Consider the following 19,795-nt stretch of genomic DNA (forward strand, 5'->3'; position numbering starts at 1 on the left):
TGAACCTGGGACTTGAGTTCATGCCTCAACCATTGTTCCTCTGTCTTTCTGATCTTTGAAGGTCGTCTTTTGCTAATTTGCTCTTAAAAAGTAAAGAGTCTTAGATGGGAGACTTTTCTTATTGGCAGCTTCTACACACACACACACACACACACACACACACACACACACACACACACAGAGCAAGCAAACAGTATAGCTCTTGGTTGTCAATTATAACCTCCACCTGAGCCAATGGTGAAACGCATGTCAGAGACAGAGACACAGAGACAGAGACAGAGAGAGCCGAAATTTTTTCCTGGTAGCATTTACCATTTACTGAGCTCTTTCTTTACTGTGCTCCCAGCTCTCCCTCAACATCTTGCTCACAACCCTCCTGCCCACTTCAGATACTCAAGGCACTGGAGTAGCTGCCTCTCCTGTTTACCAGTAAGAGACAGAAATCACCTAGAGTTTAGGAGTGCCCATGGCTAGGGTCTACCCACTTTCAAAGCTCTGGCTCTGGCACGCACTGGGTGTGACTCGAAACCTCAATGGGTTCACGGAGCAGAGGACAGGAAATGAGCGTTCACCAGTCGGTGTTGGGAGCTTTACCGCACCTGGAGTGTTGTATCTTGCCTTGTTGCTCAAAGTCAAACCGAACTGGCACCGTCTAAGACGATAGGCTGTCAGGAACTAGTGGGGGAGTTGAGTGCTTTGAGCGGCAAGAGGAGACCTCTCCCTAAGAACTGTCGCACTTCATTCATTTGGATTAGTGTTCCGGGGAAGGGCGTTTGGACTTGCTGTGTCTAGGCATTCTCTGTACAATCCTGTAGAAACCAGCCTGTATTTGAAGTCACTCACTTGAATGCAGGTTTTGGCAGAGCCACTAATGTGACACGTGTTGAGGCTTTAGAAGTCTTCTTATTGCAGCGACTTTTTAAAAGCAGGACAAATGTTCTAATTCAGAATCATTCCCACACACATCAGCCTCTCTAACTCTGACCCCGCCTCCCAAATGCTTATGTTATTCTTCACATACAAACGCCATGTTGGAATTGTCTTGGTATGTACCATTTACATTAGTATTCGCCCCCCAGGATCTCTCTGCCACTGGTGACAATTCCTAAGTCGAGTCCTCCTTGCTGTCTTCATTAACTCCCCCACACTGCCTTGCAGACTGGGGGCAGAACAGACTCACTCAGTCCTTCACTGAGCTCCAAGTAGCATTTATGTCAGTTTCCCTGTTGCGGGTTCTGTGATGTTGAGTAAACCAGTTAAGCCTAGTGAGACCATCTGTGTCTTAGTCCCTGTGCCTATAAACTGAGCAATTAACCAGAGTTTTAATTGCAATTAAATCTGTGTTGCCTATGAGACTCACAGGTCAGGGTCCAGCTCTAAAACTCACTACACCCATACTGCACATTGGAGTTTTTCTGCACTCTCCTCCCCAAGGAGATCTTGAGGTGCTTAAGGGGGGCATCCAGCTAACGTCCTGGGAAGTGGCAAGGGTAGATTGATACTGATACACATCTGCTGGAATAATACAGAGCCACTGAATGAGCTTCTGTATGAGGTAGAGGCTTTGGAGGGTTTGGGAGAAATTCAAGGTCACCCAGAACTGTGATTCCCAAAGCAATGTGTATATTACATACAAGTGGCTAGGCATGGTGGTTCACACCTTTAATCCCAGCAATTGAGAGGCAGAGGCAGGAGGCTCTTTATGTTTGAGGCCAGCCTGGTCTACAAAGAGAGTTCCAGGACATCTAGGGCTAAACAGAAAAACCCTGATGAAAGAAAGAAACAAACAAACAATAAACAAACAAACAAACAAACAGAAAATAGGTATGCATTAGGAGTGCTTGCAAAAGGTCCGAATTTTCTGGGTTCCCCCCCAAGTACAGGCAGTACTAGTAAAGTCACCCATGCAAGTCTTTACCAACATTCCCAGAGGTTTCTGTTGCCAATATTATCCCTTTTGTCAGAGGCTCTCCCATTTTACGGATGGGGAGACTGAAGCATAGAGAGGTTGTCAGTAATGTAAATGTACCAGGATAGAGAGCTTAGGAATGACTGCATGAAGAGGGAACTCAGCTGCCTCACTCTCCAGACTATTGTGGAGGGGATTTGGGCCTTGCCTGAAATAGACAAGATGGCCTCCGAGAGCATTCAGTCAGCCTGGGCCGATGATCCAGTTCAGCAATTATCTTGAAGACAATTCAGTCCCCAAGCATTGTTGGAAGCCAGCGTCTGAATTCTGTTCCTGGAATACACAGCAAAATCACACATGGATCTTTTCCTGTGGGAGTCTGCCATCAAGAACAGGAAGTAAAGACTCTATAGAGACAACCCCGGTGAAGTGACAAGATGATGTTCTTACACAGATGCCTGTCCTGAGTGGGTGGGAAACCCCCCTGTCATCTCGGGTACTGAGCCTTGTGAATAAACTCTGCCTCCCTCACATGAGCGTCTTCTGCCTTTCGGGCCTCTTGTGCTGCTCATCCAGGGTGGGCAGCCCACCAAACACTTTCTCACCCTTTGAGAAACACTTCCTGCCTCTTGTCACAATCTAACATCACATGCAAATGTACATGTGTTTATAAAACTACACTTGATCTTAGCCAAAAGGCCGAGAAGCGATGTGTTTATAAAACTAAACAGGACATTCTTCTGTTGGCTAATATTATGACCTTTATATAATAAATTATATGATTTATGATCATGCTCAATAACATTTATATGGTGCTCAATGTGCACCTGGGTTGTTTTAAGGCTTTGTGTGTATTGGTGCCTTTGTGTAAGGGCAAGCCATCTCTCTCTCAAGCAAGACTTACAAGTTGGATTTATCATTTCTTGAGCAAGGAGAGCTCTGGCCAAAGCAAATGTTGAGCTTCTGTGATGTGCTGGAAGACAAGCAGTTGAGGAGTTGGTAGAAATGTAGGCACAAGAGGGGTTTGGTGTTAGTCCTTGACTGAGAATGGATGGGAGAAGGCCAAGCACCAGAGGAGAAATGAGCAGCGAAGACTGCCACTCAACAGCCTGCAGACAGCTCTGGTAGGTAACAGGGCACCTCTGCTTCTGAGTCAAGGTAGAAAAAGGCAGCCATGGATGTGTGGTTGCTATGGCATCTGGAGTGAAGGACCACCTCCCTGAGAGACTGGCATTCAGGGGGAGACTTGAAGGACAGTGATGCATTTGATGATAGAGCCTGGAGAGCTTGGAACACAAGAGTGAGACACAAAGTCTAAAAAGTCAACGAGGTAGCTGGGACCGGACTATCGTGGGACAGGGAAACAGAGACTGGCTTTGATCCAAGGAGGAGTCATGAACCTCTTAGTACGTGATGCCGCCCATTTCTCCACAGGAATGTTGGGGGGTTGCTGTGTGGAGAGCAGCCACGGATCTGGGCTAGGTTGGGGGCCAACTGTAGTGATGTAAGTCACTCAGGTAGAAAAACAGGGGTGCTGAGCATGCTCTTCATGAAGGGCCCCTCTAACTTGAAGTTCTTTGTTAATCTGATTCATCATGAGGACGAGGAAGAAAACGCTGGGCGAGCATCTGCAGCAGTCACGGCTTCGTCTGTCAGAGATGCCAAGGGTGTCTCTGTCCTAGAGTGTAGGAGAAGCACGGAGCCTTAACCATCAGCAGAATAAGACACAGCCCCAGAGCAGCCCTGCTCTCCACCCTGCTCTGGAGAAGGTTCCTAATCCTTCCTGCGAGGGGCAGGGATTTCTGTAACCGTGAGGGCTGCTGAGCTGATCCAAGCTCCACTGTTACTCTGCTTGTGAACGGGTGTTTGGCATGTTTTATGAGAGAGGGAGAGGGAGAGAACCTAGGAGAGCTAAAGAACTACTCTTGATCCCCGTGCAATAAAAGCCAGAAATCCCACTAATGAGGTTGAAAAAAAAAAGGAAAGCTCCCTTTCTCTGTGTGTTTAATAATAGCACTGCCTCCTGACACGGCTACAGTTCCTGGAATAATTGCCCTCTTTCCTCCTTTATTTTTAAAACCTAGAAAACTTTCTTCTCCCCCTGAGAGGAAAGTTCCTTCCCTTGAAAGACAGTTCCCTGTAAAACATTTCCCCATTGGGGCTCTCTCTGTTTGCCCTCACCCAAATTCACCACAGCCTTTCCAATGGAGATTAAGTGGAGGGCATCTGGCAGCCCCCAACACACATTCCATTTCCATGGGGAATCAAGGTGGGGCCAGGAACTGTAGACCCCGCCTCTCCCAAATGCCAGGTGTCTGCCCAAGACAAATTCATCTGTCACCTTTGTGAATAATGGCACAAAGAGTTTTATTTGGCCTCAGACTTTTACCAGGACATTAGACTTTTGGGAGAAAATTGTTGAGGGTACAATAAACAAACAAACAAATAAACAAACAGAGATATTGTTTGAGAAAGCAATCCAGAAAGCATAGAAAATATTCAAAACCACATACATTTTAGTTTTGAAAACAGGCCACGGGTGTATTTAGGCGGATTTAGAATGTGAGCTACTCGGAGAGGCCCAGGGCTGAAATTGCCTTTTAGAAATTGTTTCTGTAAATTTCCACAGCTAACTGAGCCCAGGGATTATAAAAAGGAGAGAGGATTGTGTCTAGGGAAAAAGAATATGATCAAACCTGAGCTTCTGGTAAATACGCTTTGGATATCTGGGTTGGGTGCCCAGAGTGATTTCTGTGGAAGTCTATTTTGGGTAAGTAGCCAGTCTCCCGAGATATGGGTTTCCAGGTTGACTGAACCACCAGTCACATGTCCAGCTGTAGAGGCTGAGCCTGCTCAGGTCCTGCCTTCAGGCTGGGCTTGACCTGTACTTGTGAGAGGCTGAAAACACTGACGATGCACTAGAGGAAACCCTTTCACTGGGCACTTTATGGACATCTTTCCTGGGACCGTGGGTAGGAAGTAGCTTGAGGGAGCAGTGCGACGCTTCTGATATATAAGAAGTCATCTAAACCAAGACTCCAGATATAAGATGAACATGAAGGATGATGTGTTTGTGTTATTTCTTCTTAGAAATTTCCTAAGAAGGCTGGTTGGAGGGCTGGAGAGATGGCTCAGTGCTTCAGTTGTTGTTCCTGCAGTTGGATCTGGGTTCAGTTCTTAGCACCACAGGGTGGCTCACAATTGTCTGGCTTCCTTGGGCACTGCATTCATAGGCATAAATCCTAGTGAAATACCCATTTATATAAAATAAAAATAGATGTTTCTTTAAGCTAAGAGTGATTTGAGGGGGAAATACGGTTGAATGATAGATGATGTGTGCTCATGCAACAGGTTTGGGCTTGTGTTTCTAAAGCAAGCTCTCTCTCTCTCCCTCTCTCTTCTTTCCTTTAGCCTTTTTTTTTCCCTTCTGTGCTGGTTGGGTTTATGTCAATTTGACACAGGCTAGAGTCATTAGAGAGGAGGGAACCTCACCTGAGAACACGCCTCCATGAGATCAGGCTGTAGGCAAACCTATAGGGAATACTCTTAATTAGTGATTGACTGGGGAGGGCCCAGCCCTTTGTGGGTGGAGCCATCGCTGGGCCGGTGATCCTGGGCTCTATAGGAAAGCAGGCTGAGCAAGCCATGGGGAGCAAGTCAGCAAGCAGCACCCCTCCATGGCCTCTGAATCGGCTCCTGCCTCCGGGTTCCTGCCCAGTTTGAATTCCTGCCCTAATTGCTCTCAGTGTTGAACTGTTTGTTGTGTTGAATTGTGAGTGAAATAAACCCTTTCTTCCCCAAGCTGCTTTGGTCATGATGCCTCATCACGGCAATAATAACCTGACTAAGAGACTTCCCTCCCTCCTTTCCCCCTCCCTCCCTTCCCCCCTCCCTCCCTTCCCTCCATACATAGTCCCATTCTGTAGCCCTGGCTGGTTGGGAACTCATGAAGTAGCTCAGGCTGGCTTCCCATTCCGGGAAACCCCCTGCTTCCCTTTCCCAACTGCACGAGCCACCTTCCCTTGAAGGACGAGAGCACTTCCATATAGAGAAACATGTGGATGGAGGCTGTCCTTGATGAAGGTGGCCACTGGTTCTCTGCCTTTGAAGATTTCAGTGTTTACTTTCTCAAAGATGCCAGGATGACCCTTTGGGCTTCTTCTGTGATTCAGAGACATCAAATATGAGATGGGGTTTTATAGAACTCTATTTGGTATTCAGTTTCAAAGTACACCCTGGCTTTCTTGGGAAAACAATGTGTATGCGGCTGGGTGCCTTTTTCTTTGTCCCTGCACAGTGCTGCTTCCTAGGGCCAAAGGATGCTGAGTTTGCACAAGGCTTGGGGCTCTTGCCCCTGTTACAAGATTTCTCTGTTTAATATAGCAGGTTTGGGAAGTTTAAGCAAATGTATGTTTTTATATGTTAAGGGATGAGGGCTGGGTGTGTAGCTTAGTCAGAGGAGTGGTTGTCTTAGCATACACCGATCCCAGGTTCTAACTCTAACCAGCACCAACTAGGCATGGTGGCCATACTCTCCAGTCTTAGTACAGGAAGGTAGAAACGGGGATCCAAAGTTACCTCCAAAACAAGCAAGCAAGCAAACGGAACTGAAGATTATGCTTATGCACAGAATTATCTACAGCTGGGTTTGAAGCACTGTTTCCTCTTCTCCTTCTCCAAATGGCCAACTCTCTCCCTCCATTTCTTTTCTGCTGTGGTGGGAGCCAGGAATATGTCCAAGGGAAGGATCTTGTGTCAATGACTTGTGCCCTAGTGACAACATCACTAAGCGTCTTACTGTCCTTGAGAAGTGGTGTTCTGTAAGATATCTCTCTGCTACGGAAGGCATTGTACTTGAACTTTGCCATTGGGCACTGTCCACACTGGCAACGTTTGGGGGTCAGACTTGACAAAGTACTGAAGGACTGGCTCTCTCCTCCATGTACTCTCACTGCCCACCAGGAGGAAGTCTGCACCATAAGATATCTTCACCTTTCCCATGAGTCACAAGCTTTGTGGGACTTCTTATGTGAACAACTGTGAGCATTCGTACTGCACAGGGTACCTTCATCTGTGAAGAGACTGTCAGGAGTGGACAGGGGCAAGGAAGGGAGGTCAGGGGTCTGAGGGGAAGTCTGCTTGACATACAATGCAGGCATATGGAGCTTGAAATAAATATGTAAGTGAAATTATGTCATTTGTGGAGGACTTTTTGTTTGTTTTCTTTGTCTATGTTTCATGGTTTGAGAGCTCAAACCCACTCTCTCTGTACCCTCCTAGGAGACACTGACCAGAAGGAGATGACCCCTGGTAAGAAGATCCCTGTCTTCGTGGATGGGGTTGTACTTAATGGACCACAAACAGATGTGAAAGCTGGAGAAAAATTTGTTGAAGAAGCCTGTAGGCTAATAATGGAAGAGGTGGTTTTGAAAGCTACGGACATCAATGAAAAGGTAAAATGATAACACATAGAGAATCCTAGGAGTGGGGCCGGGGAAATATTTGGCTCAGTGGGGAAGGTGCTTGTTGTGCAAGTATGAGTTCAAATCCCCAGAGAACCCACGTGAAGCTGGACACTATGGCAAAAATCTAGAGTTCCAGTGTTTCTACATGAGGTGGGAGGTAGAGACAAGACACATGGAAGCTACAGGCTCTCTATGGCTGAGGTGAACAAGAGACCCCCATCTCAAACAAGGAGGAACAGGAAGACAGATATTTGAAGTTCTCCTTTAGCCTCCAGATATGGCATGCACATGTCCACACTCACACACACACACACACACACACACACACACACACACACTTAGAGAGAGACAGACAGAAACAGATAGACAGACAGACAGAGAGAGACAGAGAATGTTTTTAAATCCCAGATATGTTTCCCACATCTGTATGATTGACTGAAAAGGAGGCTGTCCAAACTTATTCCTCTTGAGCTTTGTCTCAGGGATACGTCAAATGCCACAGATATGGCCATTTCCCTCCCTGGCTTCCACTTCATATCATCTTTCCTGAAAGCCTGGATCTTCCCTGTCAGGTCTTACTTGTTGATGCCTGCACTGACATGGCACCGAGATCTGGGCGGAAGCCTGCAGGAGTAAAAAACACACATATGCAGGTCACTCATGTTAAGAGAGAATGCCAATTCTGTAGCTTTAATCACTAAATATAAACCCCAAGTTGACCGGGTAGAAAATTCTAGGAAGCACAGTGGGAAAATGCGGCTTAAGGCTTCAGTAACAAAAGACTGAATACGTGCCCCAAATTTACTGGGGCGAAGTCCAAGAAGACCAACCTAAGTCCCAGGAACACAGACTGTGTACTAAAGACCAGAACGAATGGACCAACGCCCAGGTGTGCGCCCATGTGTCGGGCCAGGCATTCTTTTGTTAGGAACAAAAGGCTTCTACGTGTATCAACAGGGCTCAGCAGGGGTCAAACACTGCAGGGGACCCAGAAGGGTCTGACAAGGGGGTCCAACAGTTCAGCGGACACCGGAAGGTCTGACAGGCCATCCGCTCAGAGCTTGGAGGCCAGGAATTACAAGAAGAAGTTCCTACCCCATTTGGTAGTCAGGGTTCTATTGACTCTTCCCTGCAGAGCACACATCTGGCTTCTTAAGGCATCACCTTTGTTTCACTGGTGGAAATCAAGTAGGGCACAGAGGCAGTGAAAACCAACAAGGATTTTTTACCTCACAGCCTCTCAGAAGCTTTCCTGAGCTCACACTAGAAACCACTGCTTGTTAAATATGACTGCCGTGTGGTAGCATTGCTGGGTCTAGGATTAAAATACAGGCTCAGATTCAGTCTCAATAAAGACTTGCCACCAGTGTCATCTACTCTAGAGAGTAAGTACCATGTGCTAAGTACCACCTTCAAGGCCAGGCCATCTACTCTAGGGGTAGGTACTTTATGCTAAGTACTACCCTCAGGTCCAGACCATCATCTACTCCAGAGAGTAAGTATTGTATGCTAAGTACCACACTCAGGCCCAGGCCATATGCACTGTATATTTGATCCCTTCATGATGGGATATAACTCATATCACATTTTATAACACATAACTCATAACTCATTTCACAAAGTGCTTCCCATGTAAGCATCCGGACCTAAATTTGATCCACGTATAAAAGTTGGGTGGAGTGCATGATCTTAAAATATCAGCCAGTGGATGCTGAACAGTTAAATCTCTGGAACTCACTGAGAAACCATCTCAAAAAACAATGATTTAAAAAGTGGAAAGGTTCTTTATTGTCTTCTCCTTTACTGGCACAGGCAAACAAATGAATGTTCAGTCACACACACATATGTTCTCACAAGACACACACACACACACACGCACACACACATGCACACACACACGCACATACACACATGTACACACACACACACACACACACACATGCATGCATATGCATGCACACCCAATAATCACATGAGCCCATAAACAGCAGGCATGTTATTGTTCCTGTTTCAGAAAGAAGAAAGTTGGGGTCCCTGTGTCTCAACCACAGCACATGCTCGTCCATTTAGCTGTGGGTGCTGTGCCTTCAACATCCGTCTGCCTAACTTCTCCATAGACACCAGGAACAAGGGCTGCATTGCCTCTTATCATCCCAATCACTCCTCCTGTTGAAATTGCATTACCAGCAATGGACATATAGGAGAGAGACCCCCCCCCAATTATATTAGTAGCAAATAAATGCCATTTATAACTGAGTTTGAAGATGATGGCATTTATTCAGAGATGCAGGTCACTAATTAGAAAACTAATAGACTAGATTGTCATGTTCTCTGAAAGTGGACAGAATAGTCATGCTCAGGACAAAACTGATTGTGGCAGCTTTTATTCTCATATTTATAATTTATAACAAACTTCTCTGCACGTCTCTGAAATACTTTGACTCTTGTTTGGTTAGCAGCACACTTCCCTGCCAGCAACTTTTGTTTTTATTATTTATTACATCTTAAAAGATGTAGTTATTCCTTGTGTGTTTCAAACACGTATATGATGTTCTCTAAAAATATGCAGTTACTTTATTTTTACTGTGTAGGCATATGTATAAGTGTGTGCCTTACATGTATAAACGTGCACCATGTGTATGCAGTACCTACAGAGGCCAGAAGGGGGCCAGAGTCAGGAGCTGAGTTATAGGCTGCTGTGAACAGCCATGTGGATGCTAGAAATAAAACCCAAGTCCTCTGGAAGAGAGATGGATGCTCCTAGGCATGGAGCCAGCTCTTCAGACCCTTTGTATTCTGATTCCACCACCCTCACACTTCCCTCCAGCTCCTGCCGGAATGGCCCCCCATGCCTCTTCTCAGCTTCACGTCTTCCTCCTGCTGCTACAGCTCCTCCTGCTCCTTCTCCTCCTTCTCCTGCTCCTCCTCCTCCCCCTCCTCTTCCCCTTCTTCATTTCTTTTATGAACCTAGTTACTCCAATGTGTGCTACTCCCATGTTTCCGTGTGTAGGATTGGCCATCCACAGTAGCACAGGGAATCTGTTAGGACTCACATCCCTAGAGAGGCCAAATCTCCTTCATCATCCATCGGTTGCCAATATTTCCTCTGCTAGGGGTGGAGTCTCAGGAGCCCCACCTCAATCATTACTGAAATGCTGATTTGACTTGGTTTCTTGACATAAGCTCTGTGTAGCCCAGCCTGGCCTTAAATTGGTCTCCCTTCCTTTAGCCTCTTGAGTGCTGGAATTATTGTGTGAGCCATCATGTCTGGATATACATATATGCTAGGCTCTTTTTTTTCAGTAATTAAATATTAACCCAATGCTGGCTTCTTGAAAGGCATTAAATTGAGCCCTCAAGGAAATAAGGTGACATAAGATAAAGGTCCAGTTTCCAAATGAATTTATAATCCAACCGGAACAGTGCATTTTCATTTATAAAGAGAAATAGGGGGTCCCAGTGAGAGGGCAGTGAGTTTGGGGCAGACCTTTTGAAGGAGGAGCTGCACCCTGAAGTAGAGTGTAAAGGGAACGTAGGTTTTAGGAAGGCTGAGAGAAGTTGCACAGGTGCTGTCATTGCTCAGGACAGTGAGGAAAGCTGCAAACACTGCAGAAGGGCAAGACGTTCTCAGAGCAAGAGGTTCCTCTTGTAGAAGAGCTTGAGAAAGCGAGGTGACGTAGGAGACCATGGGAGATGAAATGAGAGGGGAGTATAGCACCCCAAGCTTAAGGGACTCAGTGGTCCAGCCAAAGAATCCCAAACACGCACACAGACATGCACACACACACACACACACACACACACACACACACACACACACACACACACACACGGGGAGAGAGAGAGAGAGAGAGATCCAGATCAATCCCACGCCCCCCACATTCCCCTGTGTTCTTTCTAGCCTACTCATTCCAGCTTCTCAAGCTCCTGCCGTCCACTGTTCTTTCTGACTCTAAAGCTCTTGGGCACAGTAAATCATTGCCTGTCTTACGCAGCCTGAGACAGTTTTCCCTCATCAGCGTTTACTTGAGACTCATTCGAGTAGCTGTATGTGCCCATGCCATTCCTGTGGGTAGTCTCAGGCACGCTTGACCTACCTCTGTCTGCCAGGCAGGCCTCGTGAGAGTTGGATTCCTCTCACACAGCTTGAAAGCTCCTCCAGCTTCCTTCACTTCCCATCTCCCCGGTTTCTCTAGTCCCTGGTCTCTCACCTCAGCCTCCCCTCCACTCCTCTCCACCACCAAGCTTTTTAAAGATGTCTGCAGTCCCTCCCTCTCTTTCTTCACCTCCTACTTCTTTCTCCACTCCACCCCAGTCTCACCTCCACCCCCACCTCTCTAGTCACATTGCCGGTGCCAAGAACACCTCCGTGTTGATGAATTCCATGAGGGCTTATTGGTCCTTCACTTGGCTTCGCAGCATCGTTTGATAGCATATTCTTCTTTGGGTGGTCTTTATTCTTGGCTTGGGCCCCATTAAACCATGCCAGAAGGTCTTCCTTCTTCCCTCATTGTCATCCTCCTTCCTATCAGAGGTTATCCCTGCCACACTATTCCATAAGTGCCGTACTTGCCAAAAGTGTCGATGTTCTCTGGGGATCCAAGAAGCCTAGAGTTCTGTTCCTGATCCTTCCCAAGAGTTTGATAAAACACACCTTGATCTACTCCTCTCCACTTATTCATTTGCTCGCTCCACACATCTCCACTGAGTGTCTTAGAGTGAATGTACTTAAGCCTCATGCTCCCTGCCTGCCTTCTCCCAGACACACCCTTCTATAACCCCTTCACCACCATTAAACCTGACTCTGGTCCTTCTTTACCGAGGAGCTCTGAAACCACAATGAACAGTCTCCATGGATCGACAAGCCCCTGTCTCAGCACCATGGTGGTAATTGTGTAGGATGTAATGGATGAGTGACTAGCTTGGTGATACCTTCTACGGAAAGAAAATACTTCTCTAGTGGAAGAGGGAGGAGAGGGTTGTCATGCCTGGGTCATGGGCAGCTGGGAATGTTAACAGACAAAATTGTGGGTGAATAATAGTTGAAACATTTCAGAGAAAAGATACAAAAGGAGGAGCTTACTATAAAATGAGTGGGTGAGAGAGACAGATTCCAGCAGAGGACGCAGCGTGCGGAGACCCCAGCAGTGTGCACAACTTGGTACGTCTGAGGAAGAGGGAGGCTAGCTAGCCAGGAGGTAGGAGTGCCAGAGATGAAAGGCAGTCAGAGAAGCAGCGCACACAGTATGAGTCCATGTCTCCATACTTTCTTCTACATCGATCTTGATGAAGAGGAGAAGTAGGTGAAGGGGTGTGAGCAGAAATACATGGTAATGGTTTGAGCGAGAGAGGCCCGCTCTGGCAGCTGGGCTGACAGACTGTGTGGGGATGGAGGAGAGTGAGAGCCCTGCCTGTCTCTTTCTCCTGATTCATGCTGTGGTCCTAGCACACTTCTGTGACATCTTAGATACTGCAGGCTGCCTGATCGTCCAGCCCCCGTGTCATTCTGTGAGTCATCCCCAATCTCAGCCTGCCTCCCTCATCCTGACATCTGTCACCAGTCTCCTGCTGCTTCTCCTGGGACGTCTGAACGAACCTCTCTGGTCTCCGCTGGATCCACTCTGCTCCCACCCGCTCCTTTTGAGCTGGGCTGCAGCCCTGAGAGGTTTACATTCATGTGTCCTCTGCTGTTTCAGAGTTAATTACCTGGAGACATAGTTCTGGCTCCCCCAAGACCCTCATCCCGGGCTCCACTGGAAACTTGGTTAACCGTGAGTTATCACTCAATCTCCAGGTATGTGAGTGGCAGCCCCCTGAGCAGCTGAGGCAGCTCCTTGACCTGGAGATGAGGGACACGGGAGAGTCACAGGACAAGCTGCTGAAACTCTGCCAAGATGTCATCCGCTACAGTGTCAAAACCAGTAAGGCCTTGTCACATCCCTGACCTAGCCTGGCTTTCACCTCTTAGTAAAAATGAGGGTTCTGGTGCCTAAAGAACAAGACGCATGGGTCAAACAAACCATGGCTCTGATGCAGATTTCTACATGGGTCCCTTTCATTCCTAATGCAGATTTGTTTCCAAGGCCAGAACAACTGTGAGGGAATCAGTTAATGTGGGTGCAAGTCCTGGGAACTCTGTCACCACCTTCTCAATCCCCATCCTCCATTTGTAGCCAAGATTTCCACTATAGTTCCTATGTATTAGTTATTAAACTCTCATGTTATTTTGATTATGTGATTATGTTATGGGACTTAAAAATTTGCCTATGGCTCAGAGTATGCCAAAAGGATGAGGAGGTGGGAAGGAGGAGGAGGAGGAAAAGAAGGAGGAGGAAGAAGAGGAAGAGGAGGAAGAAGAGGAGGAAGAGGAGGAAAAGTTTAAAAGTAGATTTACTCTTGGCAATTTCTAATTACCAACTCATTTGATCAAATCTGTCAGAATCAAAGTAAAGAAAATTAGAATCTTTAGGTAGCTATAAGAGAAATAAGATGCCTACAGATAGAGCTCAGCTGGTAGAATGGTTGCCCAATATGCACAAAGCCTTGGGTTCTCTTCCTATCGCTGCATGAGTCAGGCATGGTGGCTCCCACCTATAATCCCAGCACTCAGGAGATGGAGGCAAGAAGTTCCAGAGTTCAAGGTCATCCTTGGCCACGTGGTAAGTTCAAGGACAGCCTGGATCTTCGAGACTCATAGAAAATACCCAAACGTTAGGTTTTGTTGTGACTTTCACCTGAATGCCATGGCTGTGGCTTTCAGTGAACCATGGCACAGCGCCACTAGCTTGATTGCTACCATAGGACAAGTGCCCAAGGAATGTGTTTCAAAAGGGGAGGCGGGGCTGGTTTTCTAAAATGTGCACACTTTGCCGTACTGAGAAGGGAACCCAGTGTCTTAATCTACACAGGCATTATGCTCTGTGAATTCTGACACTGGACTAAATTTAGTGGAAAGAACGCCATAAAATCCTGACTAAAAATAATTGGATTAAATTCCCTTGGGAAAGCCTGGTGCATATATCTAAAACCCGGTTAGGATTTCCTGAGCAGAGATGCCTTCTTCATTAGTACAGCGCCTGTCGGAAGTTGGGAGTGACATTTAGTGCAGTGGATTGTTTTCAGTTTACTGAGTATTTTCCATAATGTTACCATGGAAATCAACCATAAATTAACACAGAACTTTAAAAAAGCCTATTAAAATTACTTGTAGGGATGTCTGGTTGCCTTTGCCAGATCAGAGGGAGTTTTCCATGCTTTAATTGAAAAGCGTTTGCTTCAATTTGGCTTTTCTCTATTGAACCCAGGGTTGAAAGAGAGAGGGGGATTAAAAAAATAAATAAAGCCCACATTAAATTCTATAACCAAACCCATTTCCCACACATCCCGAATTAGAAAGACTCCTGCCTTTGTGTGTTTTAGTCACGCAGTGTTTCTTACTGCCTGAGAATGTCAAGCAGGGTTAGCCTGGTGTTTGGTGTGAATCTTCACACTTGGAAAGCTGGGGGCTTTTATGAGACCTTTTAAGTAAGGAGAGCATGGGGGAGAGGGGGTGAGTTGGGGAGGGAGAGAGGGGGAGGGAGCAGGAGGTTCTTTCTCCAGGTTTTAAAGGAGATGGAGTTGGAAGTAGGTTGAATCCAGAAGTGATGACTCACAGCTGCTTGCCCATCTGCTTCATGCCAGTCAGGCTGTGTGGCAGGAGGAACAGAAAGGCCACTCCCAGACTGCCACTTGAAATCTGTGACACTTGGGGAATGGTGCTAGGGTCCTTGTCTCAGGGGCTCAAGTGGATGTGGATGGCAGGAGAGACCAGACGTTAAAGCAAAGCTCCCAATTTCTTTAGTTTTACTGAGAAACGTTGACCTGGAGAGAGAGTTATGCCAAAGCAGTTATGTGGGTGGATGGGGGTCACAGTGGGATATGGATTCTCTGATCACTTGCTGGCCACACAATCATGAGGACCCGAGTTCTGTCTTCCTGGGTCCATGTGACAGACGGGAACATCACACGGCCTCACTCATCAACCTGTCTGAGTGGGCAAGCTTGGGGTGGAGTGAGAGACTCTCTCTTAAACTAAGGTGGAGAGAAACTGAGAGAGACACCTGCCACCAACCTCTGGCCTGTAGGAGCACACACACACGCCTGTGTGCATGCACACACACATACACACACACACACACATACACACACACACACACACACACACACACACACACACATGCATGAATATATAAACAAATCCGCACACAGAAAAGTAGCTTTGACGGTTTTCCTTGTCTACGTGCTGAGTACTTTTAACTTAAAATGTGATTACATATAATAAGGTACACAAATAGGACTCTCAGCTCGTGGCCCAGAGTAGGCTCAGACCATTTTTAGAACTCAGAGGTCCTTTATGCCCCTGCCCAGTTGTGAAGCCCTCCCTTGATGTACCAAATCCTTACCTCTATTCTCTAGATGTCTATGCTGATTCTGAGAGTCCTTTAAGTGGAATCACACCAGGCTGACCTATGTGTGAAAGACCCACTAGTGCTCCATTGCTGGGAAAGTGAATACTTTGTTTTCCCATCACAGACCATCCGAGATTTTTCAACCAGCTGTATGCGGGCCTTGACTATCACTCCTTGGCTGCCCGGATTATAACAGAGGCACTGAACCCAAGCATGTAAGTACTGTGTGATTGGAGGTTAGAGACAGCTGTGAACTCGTGAGAATTTCTCTGTGATGGCTTGTTTTGCAAAGTATAACCTCTAGAAATGTCAGAGTCCTAGGACTCCAAACCACATTGGAGGAGGTGTTTTTGCCTGGTGAAGCTGTGAGAGAATGCCAGGTATACCTAGCCACTAAACAGAGAGACCTGGTCAAGCGACTCTCCACTAACTCCTGCAAGAAAAGCCAGGGCTATACTCCATAGTAGCGGCTGAATACAAACAAGTCTTGGGCTGAGGAGATGGGTCAGTTGGGAGAGTGCTTGCCTCCCAAGGGTGAAGACCAGAGTACAACCCTCAGCACCCAAGTATAAGGCTGACACATTGTAACCCCAGTGCTAGGAAGCAGGCATAGGAAGTTCCTGGTGCTCCCCCTAGCTAGCCAGATGAGCCTCCTTGAAAACTCTCTGCCAGAGACATGGTGCCTCAATAACAAGTGGTTGGCTACTTGAGAATCGTGCCCAAGGCTTTCCTCTGATTTACACACACACACACACACACACACACACACACACACACACACTCAAAGAGAGAGAGAGAGAAAGACAGAGACAGAGACAGACAGACAGAGACAGACAGACACGCACGCAGATAGACACACAGACACAGATAGACATACACACAGACTCACAGATAAAGGCACACACAGAGACACAGACACACACATACATACACAGGCACAAAGATATAGACAGACATACACAGCAGATAGACACATAGACATAGATAGACATACACACAAACATATATAGACAGACAGACACATAGACATAGATAGACATACACACAAACAGACACAGACAAAAAGACAGACAGACAGACACATGTACTGGGAAGCATGTACAAAGGCCTTGTGGTGGGAGGCAGCAGCCACTCTGTTGAAAGGTCAGTGTGGGTGTGTCCAACAGAGTGACAGGGGTTAGAGTGGGAAACAAGACCAGGGAGACTGAGAGATATGTTGAGCCTGGGAAGCAAGCATAGCATATGAACCACTCCGTGAACATCAGAAGCCCTTGAAAGTCAACACTGTTTGGTGACATTTGCTGTCTAAAAACTATTCGCTGGAGGATGGGGAGATGGCTTAGTGCATAAGCTTGACAACCTGAGTTCGGAATCCCTGAACTTACATATAAGCAGGGACACAAGTGCCAATAATCTGACACATCTGAGGAAAACGGGACGCAGGGACAAGGCAATCTCCAGAAAGTTGTGGCCCAGTCAGCCTGGGTTAAGCTGGGCTGTCTCAAACAATGTGGGAGGAGAAGGCCAATTAGGAATGGTTGTCGTCTGATCTTCATGTGCCCAGCATACCACATATGTACATACATACATACATACATACATACATACATACATACATACACACACACACATACACATACACACTCTCTCACTCTCTCTCGCTCTCTCTCTCTCACATACACATACACACACACAGAGATACACACACACAGACACACACATGCTCTCTCACTCTCTCTCGTTCTCTCTCTCACACATACACATACACACACACAGAGATACACACACAGACACACACATGCTCTCTCTATCTCACATACACACACACAGACACACACACACAGACACACACACATGCTCTCTCTATCTCACATACACACACACACACACACACATGCTCTCTCTCACATACACACACATACACAGACACAGATATCTGCGTGACTAGATGGGGAGAATTAAGAGGATATTTCCTTTGGCAAATGAGAGATGATAGCAATTTGAACTCAGGGTTTAGGAGATGAAGCACAAAAGCATTGCTCCGTTGTTACAGCACTTGATAGACAAGCATGAGGACCCGAGTGGTAGCACACATTTGTAGTCCCAGCATTGGGAAGGTGGAGGGAGGTGAGCCCCTGACACCTGGTGACCATCCGGCATAGTCATATATGCCAGCCCAGGTCCCTGTGAGACCCTGCCCCCCAAACTCCTCAAGCATGTGCACACACAGGGGTATGCCTACACACATGTGCACACACTTAGAAGATAACATGTAAAGGAGCGGATAAGTGTTGGGTCTTGGAAATGGGGGTCAGAGAGAAGTTTCTTGGCTAATGCCTGGGTTTCCACCCTTTGTGACTGGGTCTGTGGCTGAGCTATTGGGTGGCCATAAGAGAATACCAGTTCCCAACTGGGCAGTGAATGAAGCAATACCAAGATTTCCATTTCCATTGGGGAACTTAGGATTTGCAATGACTTTGAGATAGTCAACCACACCAAGAGATCCCAGGGCTGGGATTCTGGTGTGGATTTTAAAAGGTGCAGATGGGAAAGAGCCTGGGAGAAAAATAGCTTTAGTGGGCATGAATGGGATGCCCAAGCTAGTGATTCCCAACTCTGACTACCTATTGGAACTAACCTGAGGACCCCTGGGCCTATGTGGATCTAAGGGCTTTTAGTCAGGGTAGGAAACCAGTCATGAGGACAGAGACTGAGGAAAGAACAGGACTCAGGTCTTCAGGACCAAGACTTGAAGACACAGAACTTCTAATGGTTAGGAGAGAGAGAATCAGCCATGGTGGAGGGAGGAGGGGAAAGCCGAGAGTACAGACATGGAAGGAAGCCGTAGGAGAAGGGACCATGTGACCAGGTCAGTATGCTAACCAAAGGTGATAACTGACAGTTTGTGAATTAGCACCAAAGATGTCAGGGGGAAGCACATGACTATGACAGTGCCTCCATGGGGACAGACATAGGTACTGTGTTCCAGGGCTGGTAGACTCAGTAGCAGAGAGTCAGAGAGGATGGCCAGATCCCACTCTCTAGATCTCTGCTCTCAGGGTTTCAGAACTCCTTTATTGAGTTACTTGATCTGGTACATTTCGAGGTCTGTGATATGTTTAAGTGCTGCCCCACTGCACCATCCACTCAGAATGTGCCCACTCTTGTGTTCCCCCCCCCGTCCCCATCTGCATGTCCATTCCCAGAATAGAGTTGAGCCAATTTTTAGCAATAGGCTCACAACAAATTGAACAATTATTTTATCTGTATTTCACCCCTCCCCCATAAACATATACAGCCTTTCACACTGTCTGTGTGAATAAAATGGTTACGCACCATGGTAGAAGTTTTAGCCTGTCTTATACTTAAGAGGACCTGTAGAAGGCTTGGCACGCAGGCAGACATTACATGGTAGGTGTTTGGTCTTTTGCTTTTGTTCCAAAGCCGTCCCCTCCAGATGTTAAAATACTTATATCAAAAAAATTCCACAACTAGAAACTTAAATGCCTCTGCCTAGCCTACATATTTAGAGTGCACATTTACTCGGGTACATTTTGATGTACAGTCACCTAATTGTAAAGGAGGTTGGAGATATTTAGTGACTCTTAGTTATCTGGAGAGAGAAGAGATATAAATATCACATAACCAGCATTATATGTACTGTAGTAATAGAAACACTAATATAGCTGATGGAGTTTGGGGTACTACTCTAGAGCTGAGAAGCTATACTGGGTAGAGTTCAAAGGGCAGGTGTGTATTAAGCAAATGGGGTCAACACGAGGGATTGGAGAGGGAGAGCATGGGGAGAACATGCAGGGAGGGGCAGGGATGCAAGTCACCTGGGTACAGTCTTAGTAACAATCTCCACTGACCCAGAGAAATCTCTAGAAGGACCAGGCATCAACTATGGATGCCATAGGGAGGGGGTGTGGTTGTATGGTTGTTCCTTCAGCTGAGGTGATCCTAAGAAGGCC

The 19,795-nt window shown here is 46.7% G+C and overlaps 1 protein-coding gene across 3 annotated transcripts in view; it reads left to right on the forward strand.

Moving 5' to 3' along the window:
* The window catches only part of Gadl1 (glutamate decarboxylase-like 1), a 180,080-nt gene that overhangs the window by 24,551 nt on the left and 135,734 nt on the right, over positions 1-19,795 (forward strand). For all 3 annotated transcript variants that reach the window (XM_008766660.4, XM_039082694.2, XM_039082695.2), the window contains exons 2-4: positions 7,190-7,362; positions 13,169-13,295; positions 15,946-16,036. In XM_008766660.4, the coding sequence (XP_008764882.3) occupies positions 7,190-7,362; positions 13,169-13,295; positions 15,946-16,036 (391 nt within the window). The remainder of the gene's footprint in view (positions 1-7,189; positions 7,363-13,168; positions 13,296-15,945; positions 16,037-19,795) is intronic.

Source organism: Rattus norvegicus, chromosome 8 (assembly GCF_036323735.1).
Source record: "Rattus norvegicus strain BN/NHsdMcwi chromosome 8, GRCr8, whole genome shotgun sequence".
In the NCBI taxonomy this organism is placed as follows: Eukaryota; Metazoa; Chordata; class Mammalia; order Rodentia; family Muridae; genus Rattus; species Rattus norvegicus.